This window comes from Chiloscyllium punctatum, chromosome 4, assembly GCF_047496795.1.
Source record: "Chiloscyllium punctatum isolate Juve2018m chromosome 4, sChiPun1.3, whole genome shotgun sequence".
Classification (NCBI taxonomy): Eukaryota; Metazoa; Chordata; class Chondrichthyes; order Orectolobiformes; family Hemiscylliidae; genus Chiloscyllium; species Chiloscyllium punctatum.
Genome location: NC_092742.1, coordinates 18,762,732 through 18,785,561, shown reverse-complemented (window position 1 = coordinate 18,785,561; position 22,830 = coordinate 18,762,732). Strand labels below are relative to the sequence as shown.

General features: G+C 41.7%; 1 protein-coding gene across 5 annotated transcripts in view; it reads left to right on the top strand.

Annotated features, from left to right (window-relative positions):
* The first annotated feature begins 1,139 nt into the window (after positions 1–1,139).
* The window catches only part of fam161b (FAM161 centrosomal protein B), a 41,025-nt gene continuing 19,334 nt past the window's right edge, over positions 1,140–22,830 (top strand). For 2 of the 5 annotated variants that reach the window (XM_072568188.1, XM_072568187.1), the window contains exons 1-6: positions 1,141–1,420; positions 4,304–4,637; positions 5,745–5,881; positions 14,238–14,657; positions 18,479–18,816; positions 20,846–20,973. In XM_072568188.1, coding sequence (XP_072424289.1) covers positions 4,384–4,637; positions 5,745–5,881; positions 14,238–14,657; positions 18,479–18,816; positions 20,846–20,973 — 1,277 coding nt within the window. In that variant the 5' untranslated portion in view covers positions 1,141–1,420; positions 4,304–4,383. Of the gene's footprint in view, positions 1,421–4,303; positions 4,638–5,744; positions 5,882–14,237; positions 14,658–18,478; positions 18,817–20,845; positions 20,974–22,830 lie in introns of all 5 variants that reach the window. The other 3 variants (XM_072568191.1, XM_072568189.1, XM_072568190.1) reach the window with 3 other exon arrangements.

Genomic DNA, 22,830 nt, shown 5'->3' with positions numbered 1-22,830 from the left:
TAAATGTTCTGCCATTTGAATAATATTAACAACAAAAAAGGACCCATCAACCCTACATGAGTACTATCCTCTCCTCTATCCAATTATTAATTCACTTAGTACACAAAAAGAAAAATGCGGTGAATGCTGTATGTATGAAGTAAAAAAAAGAAAATGTTGGAAATACTCAGCAGGTTGGCCCAGATGGTACTGACATAATCACCTTCTATATCATATTTTCTATGTTTTGGGTCAAGCAACATTTGTTGCGAGAGAGAACCAATGTAAGATTTGAGGTTAATGACTTTTCATTAGAATTTGAAAACGTTAGAACTGTTACAGGTTTTTAGCGGCGAGGTAAGGGCGATCAAAAAGCAACGTCTGATTGCAAAGCGGAAGAGAACGGATATGGATGGTACAAACGATGTCTCTTATTCATTCGCCGGTTGCGGCTGTTGCCAGCAACGTTTTTGGGAAGTCGCTTCCTTGAGCTCCCGCAGCCTGTGTGATGTAGAAAACCCCCAAAACGTTGTTTCTGAAATGCAGGCAAATTACTGTATTTCCAAGTCAGGGCGCTTTTCGAATTTGGAGGGATGGAATTACGTATTTGTGGGTAACTATGCTGTGTGCAAATTGACTGTTTTACAACAGTCGAACAGTGTGGCGCTGGAAAGTACAACAGGTCAGGGCAGCATCCCAGGAGGACGAGAATCTACGTTTTGGACATAAGCCCTTCTCCCGAAACGTCGACTCTCCTGCTCCTTGGATGCTGCCTGCTGACCTGCAGTGCTCTTCCAGCGCCACACTTTTCGACTCTGATCTGCAGTCCTCCCCTGTTTTACAACAGTAGCCAGACTTTAAAAATGTTTGAAGTAAACAAGAACAGGAAATTGCAGCATTTGTGGAGAAAACACAAGAATGACCATTTCGAGTCCAGTGACCCCCTGTATGTTTCTCTCCCTACTGCGTACCGCGGCTGCACTGTAACAATGCATGAATGGGAGAGGGCGGGCGCATGTGGAAGGAATGAACCAATCGCAGACAGCGACGGACGTCTTGCGGCACCCATTGGTAGGGAGGGCGGGCCCTGGGCGGTGATCGACATGCGCAGCGCACTATCGGCGCGCGTCCAGGCGCCGCATTCGCACGAATCAGCGGCGCGGACGGCGGATCATGTGAACCTCTTGGGTGCGTTTGGTTTGTTCTGAACCTTCAAAAATGATTTTCTCTTGCGTCTTTCTTTTTGGAAGAAAGAAAGATGTCGGTGCCGTCGTTTCTGAATAATTCTTTACCTTGTCAGGGCCGGAGAGGCCTTAAAGTGGGGTGGAGTGGGGGCATTAACCCCGGAGCAATGTCAATAACCACCCCGACATTTCACAGCTAAATATCACGGGGACACGGCCAGGTGCTTGGTGGAGCTCACCGAGACCCGACTGCTCAGGTATTTGGTCGATTTTGTTTTAATTTGGCCGAGCCTGTCTGTGTCAGCCCCTCTGCTAGGCCTCAGGCCTGCTGGTTTGTGCTAACTCTGGTTACCATGGTAACCGTGCGGCTGCCGGGCTGGCTTGTGGCTTTATTCAGTGTGGGCCCAAATCAGTGTCACTTCTAACCGTGAGTTGATGGTATTACACGTTACTGGCGGAGGAGGAATAAACCTGACCAGAACTGCCTGGACCATAGGAGCAGAAATTAGGCCATTCAGCCCATCGAGTCTGCTCCGCTATTCAATCATCGCTGATGAGTTTCCCGACTCCATTCTCCCGCTTTCTCCCCGCAATCCTTGATCCCCTTGACTCTCAAGAACCTAACTAGCTCTGTCTTCAAGATACTCAATGACCTGGCTTCCACAGCTCCCTGGCTGAAGAAGTTTCTTCTGATCGCTCATGCAAAAAAAATAGAGAAAACGCTCAACGGGTAGTATCTGTGGAGGAAGATTCCTATTGTGGAAAGTACTCGGCATTATCAGTGCCTTTTTCAACAAGAAGAGATCTTCCCTTTTTATTAGCTCTTGTTTTTGTTACCCTGCCCCCCTCCCGCCCCTTTTTGTTATTTTGCTCCTTCATTGTTTCTCTGAGCTCCGCCCCCTGCCTTGCTTAAAACTTGTTCCATCTCCCAATATATTTTCCTGTACCTGTGTTTTTGCTTTTGCTGCTGTTTATATATTATTTACTATCAATGCTATGTGATGTGGCTGTATTGCTCGCAAGACAAAGCTTTTCACTGTGCCTCGGTACACATAACAATAAATTCAATTCAATTCAAGTTCTGATAAAAGATTGTCAATCTGTATTGTCTATAGCATCTGCCTGACATTTGAGTGTTTACAGCATTTTTCACTCTTATCAGGTTTCTGACATCTGCATTATTTTGTTTAGTATTCATTTATTTATGTGATGGTGAATGGTGGCGTATTTAATTTGTTTACTGGGCTAGTCCGGAGCCATGGAAATAGTCTATTCTTAGTGGCAAAGATGCAATGGGCAAATTTGCAAGGAAAATATTAGAGGTGTAAAACCTATACCACTATACAAAGTAAAAAATTGAAAGAACTGTGGATACTTGAAATCAGAAACGAAAACAGAAATTGCTGGAAAAACTCAGCAGGTCTGGCAGCATCTGTGGAGTGAAATTGAAGTCAATGCTTCAGGTCAGTGATTCTTCCTCAGAAGCCAGGAAGAGAGACAACAATTGAACAAACAAAGGACTGGATAGCGATCAGCCTAGGAGAATGAACTACTATTAATGGGGACTACTAGTGCTTAACAATGGGTTGTGTGTAACAACAGACCATGTGAGAATAAGCCCTGATGTGGTTGGGGGAAGTTGGGGTAAGGGGAAATGGTGCTTTAAGCTCTCAAATTATTGACCTCCATATTGAGTTCAAGAGGCTGTAGAGTACCCAAGCTGAAAATGAGGTGCTGCTGTTGGCGAGGAAACAAGGTGGTGAGTTGAAGTAGCAGGAAACTGGAAGCTCGATGTTTTTTTGTAGCCAAAATGTAGGTGTTCTGCAAAGTGATCACCCAGTCTACGGCTTTGTTTCCCCAATTATGGTCTCCTCTACGTTTGGAGAGAAACCATTTTATGATGGTTAGGTAATGCAAATAAAAACAGATAGCTTTATGATCTTGTTTTGATAAGAGAAAAACTGACTTTTTCTTAACATAGAAAAGTATTTTTAAATTAAATCTCTTATTTCAATAATTGAGATGTGGGTGACACTGGTCATTATTGTCCAACACTTGGCCCCCTGAAGTGTGGGACTGAAGTTTGATCTTTGCCAGACAAAAAGTAGATAATGGTAGAACTTTTCTCTGAATTTTTGCAACAATTTCTGTAGCCATTTTATTTTAGCACCAGCCGACTAATGCGCAGACAACATTGCATACTGGAAATCAAACACCTATCCTCTGATGTGGAGATGCAGTCATATATCCACTAAACTACCAAATTTATCTATATGAAACTTGAAAAGGTTCAGAAAAGATTTACAAGAATGTTGCCAGGGTTGGAGGATCTGAGCTACAGGGAGAGGCTGAACAGGCTGGGGCTGTTTTCCCTGGAGCGTCGGAGGCTGAGGGGTGACCTTATAGAGGTTTACAAAATCATGAGGGGTATGGATAGGATAAACAGACAAAGTCTTTTCCTTGGGGTGGGGGAGTCCAGAACCAGAGGACATAGGTTTAGGGTGAGAGGGGAAAGATATAAGAGACGTAAGGGGCAACCTTTTCATGTAGAGGGTGGTACGTGTATGGAATGAGCTGCCAGAGGAAGTGGTGGACGCTGGTTCAATTGCAACATTTTAGAGGCATTTGGATGGCTATATGAATAGGAAGGGTTTGGAGGGATATGGGCCAGATGCTGGCAGGTGGGTCTAGATTGGGTTGGGATATCTGGTTGGCATGGACGGGTTGGACCGAAGGATCTGTTTCCATGCTGTACATCTCTATCACTCTATCCAATAAAGTTGGAGCTTAAAGAAGTACTTTCTAATGATACATACTACTAATCACAGGTCTTGAAAATTGAAGATCTGGATTAGTTTGTTAAATTTGCTTAGGATCTCTTTCAAAGTAACTGATGACTACAAATCTAAAGACTACAAATATTATACATTTTATTGTTAAGCCAAAAGTATGAACTCCATTAAATACTGCCAGAGTAAAAGTATGAAATTCCCAGTAACAAACTAAAGGTCAGTTAGTGTCTGAAAATGAACCTCTTTAGAAGATCTACTGTTACCTAGAAAGTTTAGTCATGGTACATTTTTGATGTCATTGCTTCTTAATGATTGCAATAAAATTATAATTGTTGCATGATTTTTCAGTAGGATATGTCTGAGCAGGACAAGTTCCAGCAACGCAATTCTGATAACTGGATCTCTCTGGTCAAATAAAGCTAAACTAAATGGAGAATTTGGAACAAGATCAAATACTGTTTGAAAAACAGTACTATGAAGACCTTTTGGCCTTAAAAAACTCATGCAGGCAGAGGCTACTGATTGTGGGTGAGCACTATGAGCTCCAGAAGAACAAATGCAACACGGAACATAAAAGTAATATGAAAAGTTTAGCATCAACAGAAGAACTAGACAAGTTTTTCATGAATAATGTACAACGAGTTCCTGTGAAGAATAGTCACTGTAAACTGCATTCATCTGGGTGAGTCTGTGTGATCTAAGTAGATAAATCCACCCTGGTTCATGGGGTAATTTTGTTCCTCAGTTCTTGTGCACTAATTTAGCACCTTTTGTTGAACCTTGGTTATTCAACAGCAAACTGCATTTTTGCCGTAATTTTAATGTATCCAAACATTGCAGTGCATTTAACATTCGCATAATCAATAAAAACACATTTTGGCACCAAGCTGCAGAAGGCCATACTAGGACAATTAGCTAAGTAAAAACAAGAGTTTTAGGGCACATCTTAAAGAAGGCAAGAAAAGTAGCTAACTCAAGGAAATTTCAGAACTTAGAGCCAAACCATCTGAAAATATGGCTGCCAAACTGTGGAACATTTAAAATTGGGGATGCATGCAGTTAGTTAATATATGCACTTTAGGGAGCTGTTGAACATCCATGATCCTGATTAGCCAATTTGAAAACTACTAGTAATCTGTGAAGCAAAATAATTTTTGCTAATAACTGACCTCATACGATCTTGTTGATGCAGCATTTTGGAGTTCTATGGCCTGTGCCAGGGTGGGTGGATATGGGTTTGCACTTCTGAATGGTGGCCATGAACCAGTTCTTGTATAAAAGTATGTGGGAATTGCAGTGACTGTTTACAGGCTGCTGTTTGAATTGACATCATGTATCACCGAATGTTTTAACCCTGAGACATTGGAAACAATATAGTCTTTTCTGTAGTGGAATATAAACTTTGCAAGTTTGTTTTATCTATATTCCCTCACTATCTCCTTATATATAACTGTCTTTCAGTCAAAGAAGCAAGGAAAATTGGACCCGAAACATGTCTGCGGTAAATTATAAAACTGCTTAGTGATAAATCAATGAAAGGAAAATTTCTGCCAGTTGGACCATTGTCTCCTATTTCTGGAAGTGTCCTTCTATACACTCTGCCTAGGACTTTTAGACTTGGATTTCATACAGACTCTGTTCTTTTTCTTAAATCATATAATACGAAGTGTGCACAACCACATATTATGATATCTATATTGTCTTTGAGCTAACTCTGTCAGTATCAAACAAGCCTAACCATTTCTTTTTTTTAAACTTACTGTGAATTATTACTATTTTTGTTTGTCAGAAACGCAGTGATGAGAAATTCCTGCTCTGCAAATGAACTCAGAAGTTTAACTGATTCAGAGCTGAATGTTAAAAAGGATCTAAAGAAATCCAGCAGACCCAAATCTGTTACTTCAGCTTGGACCTCACAGTTTACAGGTGAAGGTTTTCCCAACTGTATTAATACCACTGTGTAAATCTCAATTTCTTTGGGTAGAAGAACACCTTTTCCAATCGATTAGTCGTCATTCCTGAAGGGCTGATGCCCGAAACGTCGATTCTCCTGTTCCTTGGATGCTGCCTGACCTGCGCTTTTCCAGCAGCACATTTTCAGCTCTGATCTCCAGCATCTGCAGTCCTCACTTTCTCCTCGAAGATTAGTTGCCATTGGTCTATCTAAATTGAGATATAATACTCATAAGATGAAAGTGCTACATATAACGTGTACTTTAATATTACTTGTAGGAAAACTAATATGCAGTGCCCTTCAAATGTGCTCCCTTGTTATTGAGACAGCTAACCTGCTTGTGGTGCATGTCCACTGGCCACACTCCACCCCTGCCTCCGAGGTTGCACTTTCACACTATTTTGCAAACTTTGTCTCCTACTTAAAAGACCAAAGTGAAGCAGCTTGGGAATGCTGAATTACAGAGAAATCAAGCTTTCCATAAAAACAAAATTTTCTGTTAGAAGGAGAAATATATAGAACCACGTATCAAAAATGTGTATTTTATGTCTAAATGTCTTTTAGCACTTATTACAGATAGCTCTTTGTAATTAATAGCTGAAAATGTGTTGCTGGAAAAGCGCAGCAGGTCAGGCAGCATCCAAGGAACAGGAGAATCGACATTTCGGGCATAAGCCCTTCTTCAGGAATGAGGAAAGTGTGTCCAGCAGGCTAAGATAAAAGGTAGGGAGGAGGGACTTGTGGGAGGGGCGTTGGAAATGCGTTTGGTGGAAGGTGAACTTTAATATTTCCAACGCCCCTCCCCCAAGTCCCTCCTCCCTACCTTTTATCTTAGCCTGCTGGACACACTTTCCTCATTCCTGAAGAAGGGCTTATGCCCGAAACGTTGATTCTCCTGCTCCTTGGATGCTGCCTGACCTGCTGTGCTTTTCCAGCAACACATTTTCAGCTCTGATCTCCAGCATCTGCAGTCCTCACTTTCTCCTTTGTAATTAATAGTCTGGTAAAAGAATTATTGCTATTTAGAAGTTAAAATAACTGTCTTAATTTTTGTTTTAATAAAAGCAAAATATCTAAACTGGAGTTTCCTTCAAAATGTTACATTTTCCTTCACAATCAGATGTGATAGTGAAGGAAAATGGGGCAAAATCAGTCAGAGATTTGAGGCCCCCAAATACAGGGAGAGGCTGAATAGGTTGGGGCTGTTTTCCCTGGAGCGTTGGAGGCTGAGGGGTTACCTTATACAAAATTATGAGGGGCATGGATAGGGTAAATAGACAAAGTCTTTTCCCTGGGGTGAGGGAGTCCAGAATTAGAGGGCATAGATTTAGGGTGAGAGGGAAAAGATATAAAAGAGACCTAAGGGGCAACTTTTTCATGTGGTGGAGGTTGGTACAATTGCAACATTTAAGAGGCATTTGGATGTGTATATGAATAGGAAGGGTTTGGAGGGATATGGGCCGGGTGCTGGCAGGTAGAACTAGATTGGGTTGGGATATCTGGTCGGCATGGATGAATTGGACCAAAGGGTCTGTTTCCATGCTGTACATCTCTATGACTCTAAGTACAAATGGGTATTCTGTAGCAACTAGGAGAAACTGAGGACTGCAGATGCTGGAGATCAGAGCTGAAAAATGTGTTGCGGGAAAAGTGCAGCAGGTCAGGCAGCATCAAAGTAGCAACTGTCTTGTAAATACTGGATAGGAAAGAGTTAGCTTCTCATCTCCCTATAAGTGATTACGTCAGACAAATGGCACAGGAACAGGTAGTTCAGCAATCCAATCCATGTTAGTGTTCATGCTCCACTTGAGCATAATCCTATCTTTTCTCCTCTTAAAAACTACTCCTGTCCAGATCATGTTCTGCCAGAACCACTGAGTGCCTGACCTCCTTACACCTTTGTTTCAAACATGAACAAAGAGCTGAATTCCAAAACTGACACCATATGTCACTGAGTGAATGTTTTAAGCCTGAGACATTGGAAACAATATAGTCTTTTTTTTGGAGGGAATCCTGAGGGACAGGATATACATTTATTTGGAAAGGCAAGGATTGCTTAGGGGTATTCAACATGGCTTTGTGCTTGGGAAATCATGTCCCACAAACTTGAGTTTTTCAAAAAATATAGTCTTATAGTGGAAAATAAAGTTTGAGGTGAGAGTGACAGTCTTAGAGTCATACAGCATGGAAACAGACCTTTCGGTCCAACCAGTCCATGCAAACACAATCCCAAACTAAACTAGTCGCACTTGCCTGCTCCTGGCCCATATTCCTCCAAACCTTTCTTATTCATGTATCTATCCAAGTGTCTTTTAAACATTGTAATTGTACCCGCATCCACCACTTCCTCCGTAAGTTAATTTCTTTCTTCGTTCATGGGGTGAGGCCCTCACTACCTCCATCCATGGCCCCAAAGGAGCCTTCCACATCCATCAAAGTTTCACCTGCACATCCACCAATATCATTTATTGTAGCTGTTGCTCCCGATGCGGTCTCCTCTACATTGGGGAGACAGGACGCCTCCTAGCAGGGCGCTTTAGGGAACATCTCCGGGACACCTGCACCAATCAACCCCACTGCCCTGTGGCCCAACATTTCAACTCCTCTCCCACTCTGCCAAGGACATGCACGTCCTTGGGGATCCTCCACCGCTGTTCCCTCACCACCCAACGCCTGGAGGAAGAACACCTCATCTTCTGCCTCGGAACACTTCAACCCCATGGCATCAATGTGGGTTCCACCAGTTTCCTCATTTCCCCTTCCCCCACCTCACCCCAGCTCCAGCCTTCCAGCTCAGCACTGTCCTCATGACCTGTCCTACCTGTCTATCTTCCTTTCCACCTATCCACTCCACCCTCCTCTCTGACCTATCACCTTCATCCCCACCCCCATTCACCCATTGTACTCTATGCTACTTTCTCCCCACCCCCACCCCCCTCTCATTTATCTCTCCACCCTGCAGGCTCTCTGCCTCTATTCCTGATAAAGGGCTTTTGCCCTAAACGTCGATTTTTCCTGCTCCTTGGATGCTGCCTGACCTCCTACTGTGCTTTTCCAGCACCACTCTAATCTAGACTCTGGTTTCCAGCATCTGCAGTCCTTGTTTTTAACCAAGCAGCATTTATTGCCCATCCCTAATTGACCAGAAGGTAGTTACAAATCAACCACATTGCTGTGGGTCTGGCATCACATGTAGGCCTGACATGTGGTCCGCTAAGGATGGCGGTTTCCTTTCCTAAAGGATGTTAGTGAACCAAATGGGTTTTTCAGACAATCAATTATGGATTCATGGTCATCATTAGATTCTTAAATCCAGATATTTATTGAATTCTAATTCCACTATCTACCATGGCAGATTTGAACCCAGGTCCCTAGAACATTATCTGGGTCTCTGGATTAACAACAGTCCAGTGATAATAGCACTAGGCCATTGCCTCCCCCATTCCACACGCAAACCACTTTGTAAAGATTTTCCTTATGTCTTTTATAGATCTCTCTCCTCTTATCTTGAAAATGTACCCCTAGTCTTGAAATTTCCCATCCCATTAACTCTATCTATGCCTCTTATTATTTTCGAAACTTTTATCAGGTCGCCTCTCAACTTCCTATGCTCCAGTAAAGAAAGTCTTAGCCATTCCAGCCTTTCTTTATAACTTGAACCTTCCATATTGGCAACATCCTGGAGAATCTCTTCTGAACCCTGTTCAGTTTGATTAATTCTTTCCCATAACTGGATGACCCGAATTGGACACAGTATTCCAGAAGAAGCCTCACCAACGTCCTGTACAACCTCAACGTGACTTCCCAACTCCTATACTCAAAGGTCTGAGCAATGAAGGCAACCATGCCAAATGCCTTTTTAACCATCTTGTCTATATGTGATGCAAAGTTCAAAGAATTATGTACCTGCACCCCTAGATCCCTCTGTTCTCCAACACTACTCCCTACATTTAATTATATAAGCCAAAATGCAGTACTTCTCATTTATCCAGATTGAACTCCATCTGCCATTTTTCAGCCCATTAACCTATTTGATGAAAAACCCCTTTGTAATCTTAGTGAAGAAGTTTTCTGTGCATCAATTTTGCCTTGACATCAAGGCTGTATTCAACTGAGTATGGCATCAAGGAACCCTAGCAAAACCGGAATTATTGCATATTGAGGCAAACTCTCCACTGGTTGGAGTCACACCTGGCACATAGGAAGATGGTCATGGTTGTTAGAGGTCAGTGATCTCAGCTCCAGGCCATTTCTGCAGGAGTTCCTTAGAGTCAAGTCCTAGGCCCTACATCTTCAGCTGTTCCATCAATTGCTTTTGCTCCATCATAAAGTCAGAAATGGGGATGTTTGCAGATGATTCTGTAATATGCAGCCCCATTGGTGACTGCTCAGATACTGAAGAAGTCTATATTCAAATGCAGTAAGATCTGGTTAGTATCCAAGCTTGGGCTGTCCAGTGGCAAGTGACATTCACACTATCCAAATGCAAGGCAATGTCAATTTCTAATAAGAGACAATCAAATCAACATTCAGTGGTGTTACTAACACTGAATCCCCCACTGTCAACATCTTTGAAATTATCATTGACCAGAAATTCAACTGGACTCGTCGCATAAACAGTGGCTCCACGATCAGGTCAGAAGCTAGGAATACTATGGTGAGTAACTCCCCTCCTGACTTCCCAAAGCCTGTCCCCACGTTCTACAAGGTACAAGTCAGGAATGTGATGAAATTCACCCCACTTGCCTCAATGGATGCAGCTCCAATAATATTCAATCATCCAGGACAAAGTAGCCCACTTGATTGGCACCATATCCACAAATATCCACTTCTCCTACCACCAATGTTCACTAGCAGCAGTGTATACTATCTGCAAGATGCATTGCAGAAATTCTCCAAAGATCCTTAAACAGTGCCTTCCAAACCCAAGACCTTTTCCATCTAGAAAGACTAGGGCAGCAGATGTGTAAGCACACCACCAACTGAAAGTTCTCCTCCAAGCTGCTTACCATTCTAACTTGGAAATATGTTTTCTTTACTGTGACAGAGTCAAACTCCTGGAATTCCCAAGGGCATTGTGGGTAAGCTTGTATGTGGACTCCAGCAGTTCAAAAAGATAGCTTAGCACCTCCTCTTTCAAGGGCAACTAAGGACGGGCAATAAGTACTGGCTAGCCAGTGATGTGCACATCCCACAAGTGAATTTTTTTTTAAAATCATTCTACCCTCAATTTATTCCCTTCTCTTTTAAATGCCTCTCTCACTTGCTATTGAATACATGTACACTTTTTTGCTTCAACTATGTTCTGCATTTGAGAGTTCCACATGCTTACCGGTTCTTGGTTCAAGTCTTTTTTTTGGTTTCACTTTTGGGTCTCTTAGTAACTGTTTTATATTGTCTGAAATAGTAAGATTCAGGTCAAGGAAAATTCTTTCCATATACACGCTATCAAAATGTTTGTAATATTGATCACCTCCATTTGGCCATCCATCTGACTCACATTGTTTTCAATATAGAAGGAGACTCAGCCTGTTAATCCTTTCTAATATGTATACCAGCACATTTCTGGTTTAACTCTTGTAAGTTTTAACTGCACCCTCTCAATTGTCATGTTTTGTAATATGGTGACCAGAATTGCTCAAAATACTTTAAGCTTAGAATCTAAACTCTCTGGTCTAAATTTTATGGAATATACTGTGGAAAAATGAGAGATTATGCACTTTGGCAGGAAGAATAGTGGAACTGAATATCATATAAATGGAGAAAGACTGCTGAAAGCTGAAGGAATTCAGGATAATCGCACATAAACCACAAAACAAAAAGTTAGCGTACAAGTTCAGACACTCGTGAGAAAGCAAATGGAATGCTGGCCTTTATTTCAAAGGGAATGAGCTATAGAAATAGAGACGTATAGAGAAATAGAGAGAAATATAGAATAGAGCAATAGAAACGTCGATTCTCCTGTTCCTCGGATGCTGCCTGGCCTGCTGTGTTTTTCCAGCACCACAGTTTTCAACTATAGAAATAGAGAAGTCTTGTTAAAGCAATACAAGACACTAGTTGGACCACACTGAGAATACTTCAAACAGTCCTTCTCTTCTCTCAGGAAAGGTGTATTGGCATTGGAGGCAGTCCAGAGAAGCTTCATTATGTTAATCCCAGATATTGAGGGATGGTATTATGAGTCAAGGTTGAGTAAAGTAACCTCATTGAAACGTATAAGATTCTAAGGGGGTGTGACAGGCAATATGTGGAAACTCTATTTCTCCATATGGAACAGACTAGAACCAGAAGGCATAATCTCAGAATAAAAGATTACTCAAAGACCGAGATGAGGCAGAATTTCTTCTCCGAAAGAAGTGAACCTATGCAGTTCTTCATCACCGAGGGCTGCAAAGGCTGGGTTGTTAAGTATATTGAAGGCTGAGACAGACAATTTTTAATGAGGAAAATACTGGCGAGGTGGAGTTGAGGAAGATTAGATCAGCCATGATCTCAGACTTGATGGGCTGAATAGCCTACATATATTTCTACATCTTATGGTAAATGAGATTTGATATCAATCATAAATTCTTTACTTTTTAATTCTGTTCTTTCAGAAGTAAGGTCTTATGCTCATTTATTTAATGGCTCTGATAACCAGTGGCACAATGCTTTGCAATGATATATTTGTACTTGGAGATACCTCTGTACCTCCATCCTACCTAGACCTGCGGCTTCTAAATGACTGATGCTACTTTAATCTCTGCCAGCTATAGGAATGTATAAGCAAGATGTGGCAGTAGACACTCAAAAAAGAGTGGTAAAGATCATTTTCTCTGTGAAAGACTTTTGTTTAAGAATGCACAACTAATTTTATTTCATGTGATATTAACCTCACTAGCAAGGCATGCATGTATTATCTATTCATTTATTGGTCTTGAGATAGCATGAGTGAGCTAACCTCTTGATCAGCTGCAGTCCGTACAGCTGTTTGGAAGGGAATTCCAGATCCTTGACACAATGATAGCGGACGAACAGTTCCAGGTCAGGATGGTTTGTGGCTTGAAGGGAACTCCTAGATTATTGTGGTTCCACATGATTTTCTAAGTTGTACAGGTTTGAAATTTGGAAAATGCTAAAGGAACTTTGGTGAGATTGGAGTGCATTTTGTTGATCTATCCAGTAATGAAATCAAGAGAACTACAAACTCTGAAGCTTTCAATGGAAACTTATCTATTCATTCAATATTATTGAATGGTGGTGTAAGCTTAGGGCACCTATGAACAATTTCTTTACTTGAAATGGTTAGAATATGGATTTGCTACCACAGTGAGTGGTTGAGCTAGGTAAAATCACTGCTTTTAAGGAAATCCTAGACAATGTTTTGACCACTTCAACAACTCTCCAAGCTGACTTGTTTGTAATATTAAAACAAAGATGAAAATTATAAAACACCCATCTCTCCCATATAATGGGTGGTAGACAGTGCAGTAATTACACAAACCTTTTAAAAAGGAAGATAAGGGTGGTTGATATGATGAAATGTATAATTCACGTTAGCTCACATGGCATGCTGTATGCTGGTTGTTGGTTGTTGTGGCAGGTAAGAAGAAAAATGACCTTGTATGTGACCCATGTTATAACTAATCTGAGTGCATTTGATATCCAAAGTGGAAAGCTACTCTGCTTTAGAAAATATTTGTCTTGGAACCAGAAAAATATGCAAAGATTGTAAACTGGTCATATTCCTTGACAGGACAATATATAACATGGATCTAAGGATAAGAAGTTGATAATTAGAAATGGGCTAAGGAGAAATCTTTTCACTTTTTCTTTCAAATTCTCGACCCAAACCTCCATTACTGAATATATTCCGAGCTGAGATTGACAAATGTTTGTTTGCTGAGGGAACCTTGCTATATGAGGAGTTAGCAGAAAAGTGGAGTTGATACAGAAAATTAGCCATAATATTATTGAATGGTGGTGTAAGCTTAGGGCACCTATGAACAATTTCTTTCCTTAAAATGGTTAGAATTTGGATTTGCTACCACAGTGAGTGGTTGAGCTAGGTAAAATCACTGCTTTTAAGGAAATCCTAGACAAGTACGAGGGGGAAGGAAATAGAAGGATATGTTAATAGAGTGAGATAATGAAAAAGTGGGTTGTAGCTCTTATGGAGCCAAGTGACTTTCATGTATCAGTTGGGCGAAATGGCTGATTTGTGCTGTAAGTAATTAGGAACAGTGGAATTGAATGCATCAAATTTCTGGATGTTTTAACACCTTGTAAAGAACCTGCGTAGCACCACGTTGTGCATGTACTTTCTTACTAAATATTTCTTTGCAGTTCCTCAGCCATTTGACATGACGATGCGGGAAAGTCAAAAGAAGATTCAGCTTCTCAGATCCAGACTATTGCTGGAAATAGAGAAGGAGCAATTGGAAACACAGGATCGGGAAGTGACAGAATGCCAGAAGAAATTCCGGGCTCTTCCTGTACCAGCTCATGTTTATCTTCAACTTTATGAAGAAATGAATGAACAGAATGAGGAAAGGAGAAGAAGAGGACGAGAGAAGCGGAAAGAATTCCTGATGTCCACACAGAAACTATTCAGTTTTACTGAGAAGGAAGAGGAAGAGAAAAAAGAGAATGAGAAGTTGAAACTACAGATCAGTGAAGTCATACCAGAAACGGTGAAGAAGGCAAAACCGATAAAGAAAATTCCACTGTCTGTTAAAGATCCAACAGTAAGCGAGAAGCTAAAAGGTAAGCTGAGTAACTGATTGTAGACTAGTCATTGTAAATATGTATTGCATTGTGCTGAAGTATTCAGACCACGCTACACATAGGAACTGAAGCAGAATTCCCCATCTCCAGATGGAATAGTAACCTGATCTCTGGTATCTGCCTATGCAGCTCTTGACTAGAAATAGGAGCTGCCTTGAGAGCAGTTACTGGCAGAAGTGGGGATAGGAAATCTATTTATTTTCTCTTCATTGCGTTTTTGTTTCTGGTCCTGACTCTTCCAGTGTACAAGAGAGGATATTTGTTGTAGAAATCCTGAGAACAAACTAACATGCTGCCTATTGTATGTCATAGAGTCATAGAGGTGTACAGCATGGAAACAGACCCTTCGGTCCAACTTGTCCACCCCGACCAGATATCCCAACCCAATCTAGTCCCATCTGCCAGCACCCGACCCATATCCCTCCAAACCCTTCCTATTCATATACCCATCCAATGCCTCTTAAATGTTGCAATTGCACCAGCCTCCACCACATCCTTTGTAGCTCATTCCATACACGCACCACCCTCTGCGTGAAAAAGTTGCCCTTTAGGACTCTTTTATATCTTTCCCCTCTCATCCTAAACCTATACCTTCTAGTTCTGGACTCTTTGATCCCAGGGAAAAGACTTTTTGTCTATTTGTTGTGGTCCTGTTCACCGAGCTGGGAATTTGTGTTGCAGACGTTTCGTCTCCTGTCTAGGTGACGACATCACACATCCTCCTGTGAAGCGCTTCTGTGATGTTTCCTCCAGCATTTATAATGATTTGTACCTGCCGCTTCCGGTTGTCCATTCCAGCTGTCCGCTGCAGTGGCCGGTATATTGGGTACAGGTCGATGTGCTCATTGATTGAATCTGTGGATGAGCGCCATGCCTCTAGGAATTCCCTGGCTGTTCTCTGTTTGTCCTATAATAGTAGTGTTGTTCCAGTCGAATTCATGTTGCTTGTCATCTGAGTGTGTGGCTACTAAGGATAGCTGGTCATGTCGTTTCGTGGCTAGTTGGTGTTCATGGACACGGACCGTTAGCTATCTTCCTGTTTGTCCTATGTAGTGTTTTGTGCAGTCTTTGCATGGGATTTTATACACTACATTTGGTTTTGCTTATTCTGGGTATTGGGTCCTTCGTCCTGGTGAGTTGTCACCACAAAGGTATACAGGAAAGCCACACACACAGACCAAGTCCTAAACTACGAAAGCTACCACCCCAACACACTCACAAGAAGTTGCATCAAGACACTGTTCAAAGGGCCACAACACAATGCAGTACACCAGAACTGCAAAAAGAGGAAGAAGGACACCTATACAATGTATTCGCCAAAAACGGATACCCCCGCAACTACTTCAACAGATGCCTAAGGGAAAGACAATGGAATGAGGACATGCCACAACCCAAAGGACTAGCCACACTACCATACATCAAAATCATTTCTGAACTGACAGCCAGACTACTGCGACCACTAGGACTCATAACAGCATACAAACCAACAGCCACTCTCAGACAACTCACCAGGACGAAGGACCCAATACCCAGCATGAGCAAAACCAATGTAGTGTACAAAATCCCATGCAAAGACTGCACAAAACACTACATAGGACAAACAGGAAGACAGCTAACGGTCCATGTCCATAAACACCAACTCGCCACAAAATGACATGACCAGCTATCCTTAGTAGCCACACAAGCAGATGACAAGCAACGTGAAATTTGACTGGGACAACACTACTATTATAGGACAAGCCAAACAGAGAACAGCCAGGGAATTCCTAGAGCCATGGCACTCATCCACAGATTCAATCAATAAGCACATCGACCTGGACCCAATATACCGACCACTGCAATGGACAGCTGGAACGGACAACCAGAAGCAGCAGGTACAAATCACTATAAATGCTGGAGGAAACATCACAGAAGCGCTTCACAGGAGGCTCCCAAGCACTGAGGATGTCACCGAGACAGGGGACGAAACGTCTGCAACACAAATTCCCAGCTCGGCGAACAGAAAAATAACAACAAGCACCCGAGCTACAAATCTTCTCCCAAACCTTGAACTTTGTCTATTTATCCTATCCATGACCCTTATGATTTTATAAACCTCTATAGGGTCACCCCTCAGCCTCCAACGCTCCAGGGAAAACAGCCCCAGCCTGTTCAGTCTCTCCCTATAGCTCAAATCCTCCAACCTTGGCAACATCCTTATAAATCGTTTCTGAACCCTTTCAAGTTTCACAACATCTTTCCGATAGGAAGAAGACCAGAATTGCACGCAATATTCCAACAGTGGCCTAACCAATGTCCTGTACAGCCGCAACATGACCTCCCAACTCCTGTACTCAATACTCTGACCAATAAAGGAAAGCATACTAAACGCCATCCTCACTATCCTAACTACCTGCGACTCCACTTTCAAGGAGCTATGAACTTGCACTCCAAGGTCTCTTTGTTCAGCAACACTCAGCAGGACTTTTACACTTAATGGTAAGGTCCTACAAAGATTTCCTTTCCCAAAATGCAGCACCTCGCATTTATCTGAATTAAACTCCATTTGCCTCTTCTCAGCCCATTGGCCCACCTGGTCCAGATCCTGTTGTAATCTGAGGTAACCCTCTTTGCTGTCCACTACACCTCCAATTTTAGTGTCATCTGCAAATTTACTGACTGGACTTCTGATGCTCGCATTCAAATCATTTATGTAAATGACAAAAAGTAGAGGACCCAGCACCGATCCTAGTGGCACTCCACTGCTCACAGGCCTCCAATCTGAAAAAACAACCCTCCACCACCACCCCTTGTCTCCTACCTTTGAGCCAGTTCTGTAGCCAAATGGCTAGTTCTCCCTTTATTCCATGAGATCGAACCTTGCCGATCAGTCCCCCATGGGGAACCTTGTCAAATGCCTTACTGAAGTCCATATAGATCATATCTACTGCTCTGCCCTCGTCAATCCTCTTTGTTACTTCTTCAAAGAACTCAATCAAGTTTATGAGACGTGATTTCCCACGCACAAAGCCATGTTGACTATCCCTAATCAGTCCTTGCCTTTCCAAATACATGTACATCCTGTCCCTCAGGATTCCCTCCAACAACTTGCCCACCACTGAGGTCAGGCTCTCCGGTCTATAGTTCCCTGACTTGTCTTTACTGCCCTTAAACTGCACCACGTTAGCCAACTTCCAGTCTTCCGGCACCTCACCTGTGACTATCGATGGTACAAATATCTCAGCAAGAGGCCCAGTAATCACTTCTCTAGCTTTCCACTGAGTTCTCGGGTACACCTGATGAGGTCCTGGGGATTTATTCACTTTTTAACTGTTTCAAGACATCGAGCGCTTCCTCTTCTTTAATCTGGACATATTGCAAGATGTCACTATCTATTTCCCTACAGTCTATATCTTCCATATCCTTTTCCACAGTGAATACTGATGCAAAATATTCATTTAGTATCTCCCCCATTTTCTGTGGTTCCACACAAAGGCTGTCTTGCTGATCTTTGAGGCATGTAGTTGTTGAATGTCGTACACGTTCCAAAACACACGATATATTTGATTTTCAATTACATGTGTCAGATCCATGCTGGCACTTAAAGTAATTCCTATTTCGGAACTATTCCTAATGGCAGACTAGGTCTCTGCTCAGCAACTCTTCATAATAGCACAGCTGAGATTCAGACACTGAATTGTGCAGTGTCTGAATTTTGCTTATCTTTTCAATGCTATGATATCACCGATAGATACTAGCAAGTGTATTGCTAAGTATACGTTTATTAAAATGCAGACTTTTTTCCTGTTTCTCTATTAAAGAAGAGGAGCTGTTCAGAAAGATCCGCATACAGATGCGAGCTGCGGATTTGCTCAAAAGTGCTTCTTCACCTATCAATCTTCATCCTTACAAAAAGGAGCTGGCTAGATCAAGCTCTATGAAAACCAGAGAGGAAAAGCTTGGATTCCTGGAAGATGAACCAAAGTTCAAGCCGAGGATAAATCCAGACATTCCTGATTATGTTAAACTCTACAAAGCTTTTCAAAGGGAAGCGAGAAGAAAGGAGCAGGTGAAGGAGCCGACCAAATGTGTGCCTTTTGAACTTCATACATCAAAACTAGCACCGCGGCAAAGCAACACAAGTGAAGTTGTATCAAAGGTAAGCTTTTCACTGCAATGCCACAGGTTGGAAGTTCCTCTCAAAACTGAAGTATATTAATATCAACAGTCAAATACATTCCAGAAATCCCAATCTAGATATATGGGGGTTGGATCTTCATCTTCACTTACTGAGCTATAATCTGGCAGAGCAGATTACTTGTCATTTATGACTATGCCATTTCTCAAGGGATTACTCCTAATTTCCACTGAAACTGCAACAGAAGAGCAGGGAACATGCTGAAGTTTTACCATTGGGAATTTACTTACAGGTCATTCTCTTCTTTTGCAGTCCCTTGGGATTGAGGTGAATTGCTTTCATTCTGGTTCGTTAGACTTATCAGCCATCACACAACCCACTATGAATACTGCAACACATAGAGCAGCCAGTGCTTGAAGGGTTGGGAAATTGAGGTGTTCAGAGGGAAGTACAATTCCTCCAATGAATCAACTTAGCTTTTACGCATTCCCAATGAAGTGTCTAGATGTGTTCCGTGCTTCCCAAACAAATTTTCTGTTTTTAGGTTGGTCACAAACCAGAGACTCCCATGAGTTGACAGGGATGTTTGAGCTCTTAGCAGATGCTTTAAGGACATCCCTGAAATGTTTTTGCTGTCGTCCTGTGAGTCATCTCTGTGACCAAGTTCCAAATTGAGCAGTTGCTACAGGAGTGGGGCATGCAAACTAAAACTGGCTTTGTGTAAGTAACGCCTTAATGTTGGACTGTTTGGCTTTGGAGTGGATGCTGCTGTTGGATCATCTTTCTTGCTACTGGATTTAGATGATCTTAAGGTACCACTTGCACCTTTCCAGTACTTTCAGGTATGCATAAATATATAAATTATATGTGTATGACATATTTACACTTAACAATTTCAGGTAAAGGTAAAATCTCCATGGTCTTCCCAGATCATAGGGCTGCTGTCTCATTTAGGCAGACATCTAGTATTGGCTTTACCTGAGGGTCATAAGACCTGAGGGGAGATATTGAGAAGAACAGTTCTTCAAGGTAACCTCAACTGGTGCAAGAATTGAACCCATGCTGTTGGAGTCACTCTGCATGGCAACTAGCTGTCCAGCCAACTAAGCTATTCCAGACTACAAATGTAAAATAGAGTTGCTGTAGAGCGCACCTCTAGTGAGAAAACTTGTTTGATTGCTGAAGTTTGTCAGTTTGAAAGTATGAAGCAGAGTTTGTACTTTTTTAAAGTCAGCATCAAGCAGTTCCATGTTCTACCTGAGGTTGTATCCAAGGTCTAGGTTAAATATGTGACCTGTACCGAGTTAGCTATTCATGGTTGGAGATATTGATGTCAAAATTTACCCTGTGGATCGTACAAATTGCTTAGCGGTAATTCTGGTAAGCACAGCATGGAACAGACTCAATACACTTTTGAAACAATGGTAATGTGTGTCCAGTACCCACGGCATTGAGAGTCTTGAGCAGCAACAGCATAACTTTGCTCTTTGATCCTGGCATTGAGGAAAGAGAAGGTAAAATATCTAGCAACAGTGACCACCTTCTAGCGCAGGTTGTGTGTGTGTGCTTGGCAAGAAATATCTCTTAGGGTATGGTGACGAGATTACAGGTATCTATCACCAGAAACCAACTTGCAAGAAGCCTATTCTTAGTACAAACCCAATTCATCCAATTGATTTAAATGATATTTTTATACTATTATTCTGTGTTAGTTAGATGGCTTCGTTTAAATTAATGGATCATTCATGGATTTATTAAAATAGAAGATTATTTTGAATTATCGCAGTAAACTCCAATCAAATATTGTGGTTCTGATGGTGACTATGAGTGAAAATGAAGCCCTCGATTGCATACTTGGGCTCCTTTTGGTGTAACTAACATGCATTTAACAACTTAATTACCTAACTTTAGTGCAAGTGCAATAATTTGACTTTATTTCACATTAAAAAGGATTATATCATTATACAATTCTTGTGTTAAACAATTATGATATTGCATAACTCTTTTCTAACATAAACATAAAATGGTTACTCTGCTGTTACGTTAACAGGCTTCTCATCAGAAAGTTAAGACTCATTTGAATGAAAACAATTCTTTCAGTGGCATTCATTCACTATCTTCTGATACACTTCCTACCTACACAACAGATGCTGCAAGGAAAAGGCACTCAGCTGTCAGGTAAATCAAAATTAGAAATTAAACAGAAACTCTCATTAGTAACTCTCATAGTTGGTAAGTTTCCTTCCTGAATAAAATCGAGCAGCCTGCTGAGCTACTTTATAAGATAACCATAAGTTCATCATATTGCTGAGAGTTTGGAGTCACACAGGCCATATCAGATAAGGATAGCAGATTTCCTTCCCTAATGGACACGTAAACCAGATAGGAGTGGTGCTGGAAAAGCACAGCAGTTCAGGCAGCATCCGAGGAGCAGTAAATTCGACGTTTCGGGCAAAAGCCCTTCAGGAATTGCTGATGAAGGGCTTTTGCCCGAAACGTCGATTTTACTGCTCCTCAGATGCTGCCTGAACTGCTGTGCTTTTCCAGCACCACTCTAATCTAGACTCTGGTTTCCAGCATCTGCAGTCATTGTTGTTACCTACTCAAATCAGATAACTTTTTATGACACCCCAAGTGTTTCACTTTCTACACACTTTTTTGATTAGTGAGGATTTGGAGGTGCCGGTGTTGGACTCGAGTGTACAAAGTTAAAAATCCCACAACACCAGGTTATAGTCCAACAGCTTTATTTGAAAGCACTAGCTTTCGGCGCGCCTCTCCTTCATCAGGTGGTTGTGGAGTATGAGATTGTAAGACACAGAATTTATAGCAAAAGTTTACAGTGTGATGTTTACAGTGTATTGAAATGATATATTGAAAGACCTGGATTGTTTGTTCAGACTTAACAATCTTATAGAGGGGGCAGGGTTGCCTTGTTAAGAACAAAATTAAATCTATGGCACGGCGTTGGATGATGTGGAGTCTGTGTGGGTGGAATTGAGGAACCACAAAGCCAAAAAAACCATAGTGGGAGTTATGTACAGACCTCCTAACAGTGGTCAAGACCAGGGGCGCAACATGTACCGGGAAATAGAGAAGGCACGTCAGAAAGGCAAGGTCACGGTGATCATGGGAGACTTCAATATGCAGGTGGACTGGGTAAATAATGTTGCCAGTGGATCCAAAGAAAGGGAACTCATGGAATACTTATAGGATGGCTTTTTGTAACAGCTTGTCATGGAGCCCACAAGGGAGCAGGCTATTCTAGACCTAGTGCTATGTAATGAACCAGACTTTATAAAAAATCTTAAAGTAAGGGAACACTTAGGAAGCAGCATTCATAATATGGTAGAGTTCAGTCTGCAGTTTGAAAGAGAGAAGGCAAAATCGGATGTAATGGTGTTACAGTTAAATAAAGGTAATTATGAGGGCATGAAAGAGGAACTGACGAAAATAGACTGGAAGCAGAGCCTAGCAGGGAAGACAGTAGAGCAAAAATGGCAGAAGTTTGTGGGTATAATTGAGGACACTGTACAGAGGTTCATCCCCAAGAAAAGAAAGATTATCCGGGGAGGGATTAGACAGCCATGGCTAACAAAGGAAGTCAGGAAACTTATTAAAGAAAAAGAGAGATCCTATAAAGTGGCCAAGAGCAGTGGGAAATCAGAAGATTGGGAAGGCTACAAAAACAAACAGAGGATAACAAAGAGAAATAAGGAAGGAGAGGATCAAATATGAAGGTAGGCTAGCCAGTAATATTAGAAAAGATAGTAAAAGTTTCTTTCAATACATAGAAACAAACGACAGGCAAAAGTAGACATTGGGCCACTTCAAACTGATGCTGGAAGCCTAGTGATGGGAGATAAGGAAATAGCAGGAGGACTTAATAAATACTTTGCATCGGTCTTCACAGTGGAAGACATGAGTAATATCCTAACAATTAAAGGGTGTCAGGGGGCTGAGTTGAGTATGGTTGCCATTACAAAAGAGAAAGTGCTAGAAAAGCTAAAAGGTCTTAAAATTGATAAATCTCCT